The sequence below is a fragment of the Trifolium pratense genome, linkage group LG4 (assembly GCF_020283565.1).
Source record: "Trifolium pratense cultivar HEN17-A07 linkage group LG4, ARS_RC_1.1, whole genome shotgun sequence".
Classification (NCBI taxonomy): Eukaryota; Viridiplantae; Streptophyta; class Magnoliopsida; order Fabales; family Fabaceae; genus Trifolium; species Trifolium pratense.
In genome coordinates, this window is record NC_060062.1 from 26,884,733 (window position 1) to 26,899,355 (window position 14,623).

General features: G+C 32.0%; 1 protein-coding gene and 1 pseudogene across 1 annotated transcript; one reads left to right on the top strand and one right to left on the bottom strand.

The window, feature by feature from the left end:
- Positions 1-597: 597 nt before the first annotated feature.
- Positions 598-3,868, top strand: LOC123920088 (annotated as a pseudogene).
- Positions 3,869-6,779: 2,911 nt separating this feature from the next.
- Positions 6,780-10,458, bottom strand: LOC123920090 (transcription factor bHLH145-like). Its single transcript, XM_045972223.1, has 5 exons — positions 10,315-10,458; positions 9,125-9,757; positions 8,863-9,025; positions 7,614-8,781; positions 6,780-7,536 (listed from the first exon to the last, which is right to left on the bottom strand). Exons 4-5 carry the CDS (start codon positions 8,762-8,764, stop codon positions 7,302-7,304), a joined length of 1,386 nt encoding a protein of 461 aa, XP_045828179.1. The 5' UTR covers positions 8,765-8,781; positions 8,863-9,025; positions 9,125-9,757; positions 10,315-10,458; the 3' UTR covers positions 6,780-7,301.
- Between the last annotated feature and the right edge of the window lie 4,165 nt (positions 10,459-14,623).

Genomic DNA, 14,623 nt, shown 5'->3' on the forward strand with positions numbered 1-14,623 from the left:
AAATAGAATGCACAAGTTTCAATACAAACTACTACCCCCTATTTTATTTTTTTAAGTGTTATTTTAGAATAGTAACACCAATTAAATTTTTGTACCTTATCTTGTTACTATACCATTATTTTAATATTCCTATTTTTTTCACACACTTTTAATATAAGAGTAATTGACAATGTGTATAATTGATAAATAATACTATTAAAATATTGAGAAGACAGTTAAATAGGAACGTTAAATCCGAAATTAAAAATACTTAAATAAACGGAGGGAGTATTTTAAATTTTTTAATATGTGCAAATTTGCACATGATAGAAATACGCTTTTAGTAGTAATTACTTTTTTTTAATATATTGTTAGTAGATATTTTTTTTTTGACTCAGTTAGTAGATTAATTTAACTTTTTTACAAAGTTAGTAGATTAATTTTAATATTTTTTTGACTAATAGAAGAGTTATATTGATTCCAAGGAGTAAGTTATAAAAGCTACTCCAAATCATGACCTTTGATTTTAATATTTGTTAATGGCTAAGATTGATTGATCATAAAACACAAAGTGAGTCTTATTTTTTTATTGTATTGAAAAATTATCAAAACATACTTTAAATAGAAGAGAATGGATTAATTATAATCATTAATTGTGAAAACAATAATTCCTCTCTCTTGTTTTTTTTTTATGCATAAAAAATTAACAGCAAGAAATAATATACAATTGCATAAAAACAAATAATTGGTTAGGGTTTAGGGTTTAGGGGACCAGGAAAAAAAATGGGTACATGTTCTTGTATAAATACGAGCACAAGATGAATGAAGGCTAAAGAGGAGTCGATATAATCCTCCTCATAGATTAATTATAAATTATAAATATTTCTGGCAGTTTAGATACCTTTCTCTGTTTCGCAGCCAATCAATCAAACCTAAACATTGAAATACCTTTCTCTGTTTCTCCTTCTCAAATCCTTCCTGTGCGATAATTCTCCACAATGAAAAGGAAGAGAACAACAAGAAATTCTCTCAAATCTTCTTTTTCCTTTTCTTCACAACAACAATAACAACCAATTTCTGAAACTAATAAATAAAGTAATCGCAACAACAGCAACTTTACATTTACCAGATGATTGTTGGGTTGGGAATCAATCTGCAAATTCCTCATCGACAATTATGACGACAACCACCACCGCCACTGGAAACCTCTTTCTCTTGTTTCCAAAAAGTTCCTCTCCATCACCAACCGTCTTCGATCTTCTTTAACTATCTGCACCCCAACGCTCTTTTACATCCAAACCCTATGCTACATACATGTTCCCCAACCTCACCTCCATCCATATCACATAATATATCATCCTAGGTGACCTTAACGAACTTATCTGCCAAATTTCAAAATTCCGATTTAACCTCAAATCGCTTAAACTCTCCAACATTAACAAATTCCCTGCAAAAGGGTTACGAGTTTTGTCAAAAAAGATTACAACTTTAACCTCTCTCACATGTTCCAACATTGATTATCTCAATAACAAACATTTTGTTCTTATCTCCAATTGTTTCCCTTTACTCGAAGAATTTCATCTGCAGCAAAACTTGTGTATTGACAATCTTCAAGATGGGGTAATAGCTATGTTAATGGCAGCTTCCTAAACTTGGCAAGATTAATCTCTCTTGCTATTATGGTTATTATTCCAAAATAAACGACTTGTTTCTTTTTAACAACTTGTTTAAGAATTGTGAGTTTCTTGAAGAAATTGTCAATGATTATTTATGACCTGTCCATTATTAACTCAAGATGGCATTGCTTCTGCCATCCGTGAGAGACCATCTTTGACATCTCTCTCCGTTACGCCCAATGGAAATCAGAACAACATCAATTCACACTTCATTGACTCGGTGAGTTTGAAGGGCTTAACTTGTCTTGATTTGTAGTATTGGCAAATTTCAAATGAGTTACTTTCCTCTATTGCAACGGAAGACGATTCCTTTCAGAAGGCTTGTCCTTCAATATTGCACCGGCTATAGTTATGCTGGAATCCTTTCTTTGTTATCCAAGTGTCAACATATACAACATTTGGATCTTCGTCGAACTGATTTTTTGAATGATCAACATGTTGTACAATTGTCTTTGTTTATGGGTAATTTGGTGTCCATAAACCTTAGTCATTGTAATATGCTCACAAAATTAGCCTTGTTTGCACTCGTTACGAAATGTCCTTTACTTAGTGAGATTAAAATGCTAAATATTGGGAGTGAGATTGTAGAGAATTCTGATTCTATGATGGATTTTGGTGTCTACCCTCGATTAAATTCACTCCATTTAGCTTGAAACTCATGGTTGACGGATGAAAACATCAATACCTTTACTTCTATATTCCCCAATTTACAACTCTTGGATTGGATTTGAACTCTTGCACTGGCATATCTGAAGAAGGTATAGGTCAAGTTTTAAGGAGATGCTGTAAAATTAGACATTTGAGGTTATCAGAACTGAAGCCACCTAGAATTAACTTTGCTTTGACGTTGGAGGTGTTGAACTTGACAAGTTCTGGAATTGACGACAGTTCACTCTACATGATTTCAAAATGTTGTTTTGGGCTGCTGCAACTTGACTTGAGAAATTGTTTAGATGTCACAGAGAAGGGAGTGATGCAAGTAGTTGAAAACTGCACACAACTGAGAGAGATAAATTTGCAAGGTTGCATTAAAGTGGCTGCTGATGTTGTTGATTTAATGGTATTTACAAGGCCTTCATTGAGAAAGATAACGACTCCTCCTAATTATCAGTTTAGTGAAAGCAGGATGAAACAATTTTTATGCCATGGATGCTTTGTTATAACTCGGGGAAAGTGTTAGAAGTTACTTTTGTGAGATTTTTTTCTTTTAAATTGTCAACTTACATTTTTTGCATTCGCTTATGACTTTGTGAACAGTTAGATTTCTATATAATGGCACAATGTAATGCAAGCACTTTGGTGTTATACAAAGTTTAAAATTACATTTTTTTCTTATTGGAAATACATACTTTCTTGTGCATGGGGTAAGATGGACACTGTACTTAATTTGCAGTAAGATGTATTGGAAGCACAATAAGAACTGTGTATAACACCAAAATAGACACTCTTAGTCTGATTTTGTGTAGTAAAAGTTAAAACTGTGATTAGTCTTAACAACTCTCACATCTCAACACTCAATGAAAAATAGACATGCTTAGATTTTGATTTAACTTTGTTGCTGCAAACTGATGGAACAAAGGCAGCTACAAATGATGAACCTTTTTTATATGCAGCCTGAATTGTGCTATTTGTCATGTATATGTATATTTTTCAACTTTTTAGTCTTTTTTAACAATTCAATCAGGAAGGTCACAAACTCATAATCCAACTGTATAAGCTTAACAGATTGCATTACTAACTGTTAGAGAATTCTATTGTTTCTTTTTGAGCATTTATTCTGTTGTTCGATATTCTTACACTTGCCATAAGTCTTGTTCATATTATTATAGTCTATTAGACTCATTTTAGAGGTTTTTTATAATATGTTTTGTGAGCTGAATTGTAATTTATGACTCCTTTGACATGATGGCAGGAGGATTTAAAATCCATTGAAAGACATTTGAAGTAGCTAAAGGGAGTTAAAGATGTCAAATTCAACTTTGGTTTGGTTTTGCTGAATTAAGAATCCGTTGTGTTTGGATAATTTGATATCATTCTTTTGATAGAAGTTAAAACCTGTGTGATTATCTAAAGGGAAGGTTTTGATAAGTGTTATTGGGCTTATAAATTTTGTGCTTTTTAGTATTCAAGTGGAATTTTTTTTTCTACCACAACATTTAACCCAATATTCTCATTTTACCCCTTTTATTATTTCATTTCACTTCTACATTTAATTAAAGTTTTCTTTTTTTGACAATACATTTACCCCTTTTATTATTTCACTTCACTTCTACATTTAATTAAAGTTACAAACATGAAAAGTTAAAAAAAAAAGAGTTCCGGACATTTAACGGTTAAACCAGAATAATTTCAGCATATTCAAACAAGTTTTCCGGTAAACAAATACAAGCCGGAACAATTATAAAATAATTTCCGGTAACGAATTAGCTACGGTTAAATATAAAATTTCATGTATGTTCAACAACAACTCAACTATTCATCTCTCTCATCTTTGTTGCCGACAAGTCTTTAGGTAGATTAATTATTTCCACTCACCAATTAATTTTGATACTTTTTTTTCATTAATTCAATCATTATTTTATTTTTGAGGTTATTATTGTTATAATTGGTTATGTATCTTTTGTGTAAATATTAAATTTGCAAGTTTCAGTTTGATCTCACTAAAGACTTCGGTTGGACCAGTTGGAAATAAACATGATTTAAAGATCACATTGCATGAAATTTCTAAGTCACTCATCCATATCGATCTATGTCATCAAGTACATTGATGTGGTGATCGTCGGGGTTTCGTCACGTTATACGCCAGTGACGACAGCCGCGATAATCTCATTATTGATGTATGAGGTGGATCAGGTTGTACAGTTGAAATTTAAAGATAAATATCATTCGGACGCGCAAAGAATAATGATATAATTATTATGATATATAGTCCAAGTGGGAGATTGTTTGAATATTTTAGTATATTTCAATAATATCATGTGGCTAAATATCTTTATATAATTATATTAGGTATTTATCAATAAAGAGCATTTGCACTGCACTAGCCTTTATATATATATATATTAATTGATATGAGTTCAATATGAGTGAATGTCAAGATGACCCATTTGAAAATATTGGGAACCCTAATAGGTCATCACATTATATATAGGTTATGGTCCTCAATATATCAGACACACTGCATATCGCCTCTTCTCCCCATTTGAAGTGTGCTAAGGGCATAAGGAGTCTCGTTGAGGAAGAACCACAAGCCAACGGATACTTGTCGTCCGCCTCTCTCTTTACGTTTCAGAATTGGTTTGTTCTACTTCTATTTCACGGTTCATCATTCATGTATTCCTATAATCCTTGACAAATCAACATGTCGTAGATCCTGTGTATATATACCTACTCATATATGTTTGTAGCTTTTGCACTTCGGTTATAAGATTATATGTTTAATCAGTATTTTTGAGAGCATGCCTATTGTTAACATTAAATTAATTCCAACAAAAAAAAAAGGTACGGATCATTAGCCCATAAAACCCTCTTTGATACTTTTATTGGAGATGCTCTAACAGGAGGTTATCTAGATGAGAGAAAAAGATAAATCGTCCTGACTTATTAATATTTATAGATTATAGATTATAAATCGCTAGAGAGTTTGTGGCTGGCGGTTTGTGGTCGTGTTCTTTCGATTTGTGGTCGTGTTTTTCCCGACAGTTTGTTTGTATGGTGCGTGTTATTCTTGGTGGTGGTGATTGCGACCGATCTGAGATGGAGGTGATGAGCGGGTGTGGTGGTTGCGATGGATCCAAGATGGGGTGGTGGTGGCTGCGACGGATCTGAGATGGAGGTGATGCGAGGTGTGGTGGTGAGGTGCTGATGTAGAGGTGTTGGATCTGGCTCCGCTGGTGTGTGGTTGATGTCGTGTATGATTGACTTTCTTTAATACGGGATCTCTAACCGCTTACAAATCTGTTGCGATTTACAGGATTCTTCTTTGAGTCTTTGATGGTTTCTAAATCTCAAATCTGCTGAGATTTGCAAGTTTCTTTGTATCTAGTTGACCTCTTTCGCATCAATGTTGACTATTTTTGGGGCGTACTGCAAGCTGGGACTTATCTGCCTAGGTTTTCATTCTATCGTTGTCCATCAATTTTTGGCCCGCAGAGCTATTTTTTGGATCCTGATGGGCCGATTACTTTTGATTCGAGAATGGGAGTTAGAGTCTGGTAGCATCTTTATTGGTCGGGTTTATAGTCTTTTTTGGTTGTTTGGAGGCTAGTGAGTATCCTTCTAAAAATGAGATTAGAAGTGAACCTTTATTAGGTGATGTCTGTTTTTGACTTTATTCATTGGTGTCCTGCTTATATACGGCGTTTTTGTTTTGTAGTTCCGCTTTTCACGACCTATGTTCGTCTTGTGCAGAGATCGGTTACTAATAATAATATATTTACCATTAAAAAAAATAGAATATAGATTTATAAATATATACTATATTTTTTATAAAATTAAGAATATTTATTACCTTAAAATCTATTCATTCATTTGAAATGATTATTACTAGAAACTAAAAAATAGCACAAGAAAAGTACAAAAATGCTGAATAAAAATTTTCAAACACTTAAATTTTTATTCATATATTTTGTGAACTAAAATTCAGTTGACCAAATGTATAAAAGAAATAAAAATAAAATTAAAGAATGAATAAAAGGTCTAACAAAAAAGAGAATAAAGCAAACATATACCAACAAGCACTGTAGAGAAAGTCTGAATTGAGTTTCAATTCATTAAACCACACTGTACAAGATTCTTTCTTTTCTTTGATACCTACCTACCGTGACTATTGACTACTCACCACAACCACGCTTCATGACTTTCTCTCTCTCTCTCTCTCTGCACACACAAATGTCATATATATTTGTTCCTCACTAATAATTCAACGACGTGGTCCCTTTATGTCTTTATCAGTTATCACCACACCATCCATCTAGCACAAGATGGTACTTTTCATACACACAAATATAAATATTAAAATCATCTAGATATTAAAATGTGGAACTAAAATATTTAACCATACATCATTTTCTCATGTAATAAATGCGTGCATGCGATATAAATACATAAGTAAAAAGACAACACTAACACCAACCACATTAAATTACATCCAACAAAGATATCATAAGAGTACTAGTGTAGCCCATACAGCAATTACAATACATACACACTAAACAAAACAATAATAATAATAAGTGCTTTTCCAAAACAAGGCAGAGTTACATAACTGCACCAATAACCATATCCATGAAGTGAATGAAAAGGGTCCCCCTCATCATCAACACAAAGTTGTCTGTCTCAGTCTTCTTCTCACAAAAGGGGGGGAATAAGGTGTGGTGTGCTAAATAGCATTAGGTAGTGATAAAATTGTACACATGAGGGAAAAAGGTAAACTCACAAAAGGATTGAACATGACAAGGATACAAAAAGAGGTAGTGAAGTTGGGTCCCATGACAGCCAAGAGGCGTGCACTCTTGTTTTTTTGAGGGATTACCCTTTTTTAACAACTAGTCTTCTCATTCAAAACAGCTCATATCCCACGCTATTCCGTTAGTGCTACTTTCTCTAACCCCTAAGTTATGGACTTAATCATTCATTTTTTTCCCTTTACTGTGCCATAATTTGTTGAGTAGTAGTAATGACTATAGTGAGTATGCTTTTCCCTCTTTCTTCACACTTAACACACAAGTTGCATAAAAAAAAAACAGCTGAGGAAGATCTCAAAAGGGTGTTTGTAGAATTCACAGTTTCAGGCTCTAATATTTGGATTTCATACACCACAATGCAAATAAAAATTGCAGAATGCTTCCTCTGATTAAATTTGAACATAGCTGCTTTTATTCTGCAAAAACATGAACATATAAGTAATAATAAGTAATAATGTAGATCGCTTGAATCTTGAGATTCTCCGCAATTTACATGGCATTGAGACCAAGAGCTCTAGCCTTGAGTTTCAAAGATTTCAAGCAATGTATGGCTTCATCAAGAAGCTGGACTGGTTCCTTGTCCTTCCCATTAGGAACTATGCACTGCAAAATGCTTAGAACATCATGAATCTTTTCCTTTCTCATCTTCTTAGTGCCTGTTAAGGAACCCATTTCACATGACCTTCGACCGCAATTGCTACCAGAGCATCTGGATTCTGCATCGTCATCATATCCCATGGGGTCGAAGTGTCGCTTTTGTTTTAGAGAATTTGCAGTGTCTATAAACTGCACATCATCATGATCATAAGCCACATTGAATAGCTTACGTTTCTTTGTTTTTCCAGGGGAGGAGCTAGCAACTACTTCGGCGATTCCTCCAATTCGGAAAGGTTCCTGGTTATCATGAGTGGTCATTGTACTGGGTGAATGCCCAGTGCTGGTAACTTCATCATCCTCGGTAGTATAACCATCGGCATTGCTGTCTGAGTAAAGCAATGCATTGATCTCCTCTGTGTCTTCGTGCATCTCGCTTTCAATCTCAGTTCCTTGATTATCATTTTCATCAACTTTATAATCAAAAGTCGGTCCAAATCCATGTCCAACCACATGATTCACGTCTCTTCTTAAAGAAGGTTCATTATTCCCATTAAAATTGTTACAACCATGCAATTTTGAATCCCAGGAACCGAGGCACTCAACAGGGCTCCCAAATCTTGAACTATAAATGAGAGTTGTTTGATCACCCGTTTGATCAATGACGAGGAACTGCTTCTGAGGATATCCTAATTCCCCATTGGGTGCAATTTCCTCCTTAAAACCCTTCAAATGACTAGGAGGAGGAAGTTTTTCCTCAGAAGTGAAGTTTGGAGGACACGTAAAACCTTGTCGAAATCGAGGCAAACAATAAAACCAACCATGAGGTTCATTAGAGTTTCCCAACTGCATATGAGGTAGTGCAGAGGATTCATAAGTTGGTACTGCCTCATTCCTTGAAATCGTATTTATATTGACACCCGGGTTCATCGCTGCAGATGCAACAGCATTTTGCTTCCCCATATCAAAGCGAGCACAAAAAGAACTCAAATTGGGTGATTGCAAATTAAATTGAACCTGGGGTGTCCAGGTTCCACAATTTTCTCTCATTCAATCACAACAATCACCTACACAATGAAAATAAAGTTATAGATCAACGCATTTCAATGAAATAATAAGAAATTAACAAATGCAACACATATATATACCTTCAGAATAACTGATTCAAACACGAAGAGCTATCTCTTACTATTGGTTTCTCTTACACCAACAATGATTAAAACAACTAAAACCACCGGATTAACCCAAAAAGAGCAAACGAAAACTAAACAATTACGTTACAGGTTTGAGTAACTGACGGAAATATTCAGCCTGAAAAACATTAAAAAACAAATTTGATGAGAACAACATAAACATCAAACATTACAAAACAAAGAAGGGCCATTTTTCTTCAATGATTGATTGACAAACCTGGCATTCTCTGAGAGGTTGAAAGCATGCTATAACTCTAACTATAATGGTTGCGCACCCTGCCATTCCATTTTCATGTTTCAAAGCCCGAAATCTGGTTTGACAAGCTGCTTGGCACACCATAACTACTTTCCAACCCTTCAATATAGAACAACCAAAATGTTCCAAATGTTGCAAATACAAAAACTGATTCACTAAAATCTTAAAACTCTCTTAACCAATTGAAAACAGATCTTGAAATGAATTCAACAACACACAAAAACCCCGAAAACTAATCCTTGAAAAGGGTAACTAAAAAGATTAGAGAAATGAAAACAAAGGGTTAAAGCAAATTAGTATAGCTGATTTTTCAGCTGATCTGGCGAACATAACAGGGAACAACAACAAAGAAATTGGATCCCATTTGTGAATTTATAAGAAAAATGAGAAAATTGAAAGGGGGTTCTTTTCTGATTAAAAGGTTGAAATTTTGAAGTTACAGAATCACTTTGCAATAGAGATTCAAAGAAATAACTTTTCTGTATACATCAATAGAAAGACTGAACCACCACCGCATGCTGTTTTATCCTTATCCACAAAGATTAAGCCACAGACAGCCACTACTCTTTTCAGCCAAACAAACCTATAATAATCCTGCAATCAAATTTTTATATCAGAGATCTAATAATTTCCATAGATAAAGAGCTTCTATATCAGTTCATGAAATTATACCAAAATGAAAATAATAACTAAAAACTATCTTTTTCTCTCACAAAATCTACTTTTTGCAAAACAAAATCTTTCTAAGCATGGTAGAAAACAAACTACCTAGGGTTCATTTCAAATCTAGGCTATATATTAATTAAGGTAAAAAATATATATGTGAACTTCAGAAAGAAAAACATGTGACAAAGAAAAAATAAGTTATTATTTTGAAGAAAATCATTCATGAAAATTGAAGAGCTAAGAAACTAGAAACCGAATCAAAAATGAAAGAATTTTGAAAATTTCAAAGGGAACAAGATTTTCGGTCTAGATCTCAAGCAATAAATTAGATTTAGATGCAAAAATATTTATCCAAACCAAAGTAAGAATAAGAAGTTTTACCAGAAATTTAGAAACAAAATCAATACAAATTAAGAACATAGAGAGAAAACATAACATGTGTTTAATAAAAAGAAGAACACAAAGCTAAGGAAACATGAACTTACAAAGAGAAGTGTTTGAAGAGAGAGAAAGCTTGAGGATGAGAAAGAGAAATAGAAAGTAGTTGAGGAGGGGAGCAAGCGTGATTTGAGTACAGTCAAAGTGGAAAGTGTGTGTGTAACCAAGAAGAGAGAAGAGAAGTTGAATTATATAGAGACAAAAATGGTTTTGACACATATACCCTCGATTCAAGTGGATGCAAATAATAATTTATTGATTTTAACAAATAAATATAATACATATGTCCCTAATTATAATTATAAGACACTGGTTGACTACTGCACGTAGTCAACTCACAATTTTGATCACTAATATTTTTAATTATTTATTAATGAAAATTTAATGTTTTGAAAATAGTCATCAAAATAAATTGCACAAGATATTTTTTTTTTTGACAATTGCACAAGATCTTATGTGCTAATATTTACTTTTATATATTATTAAAAAAATACGATCAAAACAAAGTAAATGAATAGTACATTTTTGTCAAATAGGGTCTTATAATTAGGGACGGAGGTAGTAAAAAATATGCTTAAATATATAAACAGTCCCTGCGATTTGGCAGATACTGACTAGAATTTTTAACGACGTGGAATTAACAAGTTATTTTCATTTAAAAATAAAAAAATATAAAATAACATGTCAGATTTTAAAAAAATAGAAATAGAAACTTAATATACTTAAAAAAAATCAATATATTAAATTTAAAAATAGATTATATTTAAAAAATAAAATAAAATAAAATACTGTAGAAGAAAAACATAGTTTTCGTTCATCTTCTTCAAATCGCAAAGAACTTCATGAATTCTTCTACTGTTTACTTTTCTTCATCTTCTAAACAAAAAGATTCTATTATTTGTTTTTGTTCATCTTCCAAACAAAAAAAGAAAACCAACTAAAAATTAACATCATTGTCACTAATTTCACTTTGTTTCTCTCCTTCTCATATTTAGTCTTCATTTTAGCATTTCTCTTCAATTCAATGTTATTCACAGTCTCTCTATGCTACAGTGTTGCAGGTAGCACATCCAACGGCAACACTCTTTTTTCTTCCATTGATGCTTCCATTGAGTTAGCATGATAACATGTCACTCGTTTCTCATTCGTCTTGGCTTTGTACATCACCATGAATATATGACACTCACACACATGAATCTTTACTACAACGAAAACTGAAAAAGACGAACCACCTCTGCTACTCGACATCTTCTTTCTTCTTTGTGTGATTTGTCCTTCAATCGTAGCTTCGATTTAGGAACCCTAATTTTTTCTCTTTTCTTCTTTGTGTTTTTCTTCTTTGCGTGATTTATTTCTTCTACAGTATTTGATCATTATTTTTTTTAATCTAATATATTTTAAAATTTAATATATTAATTTTTTTTTGCAAGTATATTAAGTTTCTATTTCTATTTTTTTTATATAAAAAAAATCTGACATGTTATTTTTCATTTTTCTACTTTTAAATGAAAATGACATGTTAATTTCACGTCGTCAAAAATCCTAGTCAACATCTGCCAAATCATCAACTACTTTACATGTCAGTCAAAAATTCACCTCAAGGATCTTTTTAAAAGTTTTGATATTTTGCAGGGACTAAAATCAAACTTTTTTTTTGTAGGGGCTAAAATCAAAACAAACCATAATTGCAGGGACCGTTTTCATATTTAAGCCTAAAAAATATTATTGAATCGATTTTTCTTCCTTTTTACAATATTATTAAATAATATCCAAAATAATTACACATAAATAAAAGACAAACGAACAATAAGTTGCGCCGTTAATTCTTTCTGGATGGTAAAACCAATTTTTTTAAAAACTACCATATACTTGAGAGAGACAACGTTATTATCAGTGTTTTAAAAACCGGGCCGGACCGGCCGGTCGGACCGGTCGGACCGGGAACCGGAGGATTAGCGGTTTGGTCTGACTGCTGGACCGGATAAGCTATCAAACCGGTGTGAACCGGGAAAAATCGGAAAAATCAGAAAAACCGGTGAACCGGTCGGTTTTCAAAACCGGCGGTTTGAATGTATTTTTCGTTTTTTTTTTTTTTTTTTCTGTTTTGATTTTTCTGAAACAATGTAAATCCAACTTTTTTTCTCGAATTATAGTTGTGTTGCATCTTTGTTGGAAGTACTCATGATTTACCATTGAAATAGTTGTGATGTTGCTTTGAAAAAAATCAGATCTTGTTTTCAAGTTAAAAAAGAAAAATTTATTTGTATAAAATTATTAAAACTTTCTCTTGCTGCACAACCATCAATTTCAATTTAAGAACAACATAGTTCTTTCTCTGCAATGTAACAAAGGTATTAAAAAAAAGTAGAAAAAAAGGTGGAGGTTGAAGAAGAGGAGGAAGAGTTTGAAAAGAACAACACACATATAAGTTTGAAAATCAAGAAAATATAAGATCTGTGCATTTGGAAAGCACCTATGATTTGCTTAATTTGGAAATTGCATAGAAAGAAGAAGAAGAACACAGAGTCTTGTGGCTGCTGCTCTGTACAATTAGATCTAGGGTTTCATCTTATGAGTTTTATATGTCAAAATTATTGGGCTTGAAGTATTAAAAATATTGGGCTTTTAAAGATTTTTTGAAAAAAAAGTATGGGACCTTTAAAAATAGTAGTAAAATAATATAATTGGCTGTGTAATTTTTATTTACTCTTATAAATACTTAAAAAATATTTATTTACTTATTATTTGAGCTTTGGTAGTATTTTAAAAAAATTTAAGTGTCATAATTTTTTAGAGATAAGTCACTCAGTTTGCCCGATTTATTAATTATATAGTTTTATTGTTGACACCGGTTCATTCTATCGGTTTAATTCGGTTTAATCCGGTTTGTCATGCGGTTCGACCAGTGACACAGTGGTTCGACCAACGAACCAGTAAACCAGCACCTTCGCCGGTTCGATGACCGGTCCGGTTTTTAAAACACTGGTTATTATGGTCAAATTCTGAAACAAGGTGCAGAATCTAACAAGTTTGTCAAAGTGTTTGCATTGGATAAAACAACACAAAGATGAGAGTTAACTTTGTGTTTTTGCTTTGACGGAGTTTCAACGTTTTTGTTTGAAGAGATGTTAATTTTTTCTTCGAGTCTTCAACTCCTTATATAGGCTTGAATAAAGATCTGTTGAAGTGTCCTTGCACAAATAGAGTCATTGGAGATTTAATCTAATCTTATTTATATAACTATTTTGTATAACTATAGTTTTGTTTTGGCAATTTCAAATGAAGAAGAATTTCAGAATTTGAACGGCGACTTCTCTAATAAAAAAGTTACTATTTTGTATAACTATAGTTTTGTTTTGGCAATTTCAAATTTTGAACTGATGGTTTATAACTTACAAGTTCATATTAGAAAGAAAAAAATTGTTCGGTAACAATTTTTTCAATGAGCTTATAGTTTAATTTTACTAGCTAATAGTTTATTATTATTCTCACAAGTTTATCCTATTAACTTACTTGAAAACCTTTAAATATTAATTAAACATATCATTTTTATATGATTTTACATTTATAAGTTAATTCAACCGCTACACTATAAATTGAATCGACTAACGTATCCGCTATAAGATAACTTATAAACTATAAGTTCATAAAATTGTTTTATCAAGTTTTTTTTTTGAAGAGGAATTGTTTTATCAAGTTATTAACCTATTACATTCTTATATTAATAGATTAATAGTTATTATTGAGTTCAGCATGTTAACCTTCACCAAAATATAAAATGTGCCTCTTATAATTTGGATTTGGTTTAACTTAATCATACAAAGCTATTTTGTTAATGATGATTCTCTATATAATTACAAAATGTTATATATGCAGTGACAAAGGTAGATTTTGAATAAATTAATTTTATAACAATAATTACAAAACATAATTTAATTAAAATTGAGTTGAATGACTAAAAATAATCACATAAAGAATTTGGATACTACATCTTCACTTAAGCATTTATAATGACTATATATAACTTTTTAATTTTTAAATCTATAATTATAAAAAAAATAAATTAAGAAACCGCGACCGTGAGTTTGCCGTTGTTAATGATGTTGTAAAAATTGGACCTAATCACAATATTCATAATAATAAACAACATATTAATTTATGTAATTAAACAAATATGAATGATAATAAAATAAAATAAAATAGAGATTATAGAACTTATCTATGATTGTTGTATATCGTTGTCGGCACTACCGCGAAGTAAGCAACCACCGAGTCTCAAATAGGAAGAATAGTAAACCATGAAATAATACCTGAGGCGTGCTGATCGCACTGTCCTTAAGGCTTTATCTGCCTCAT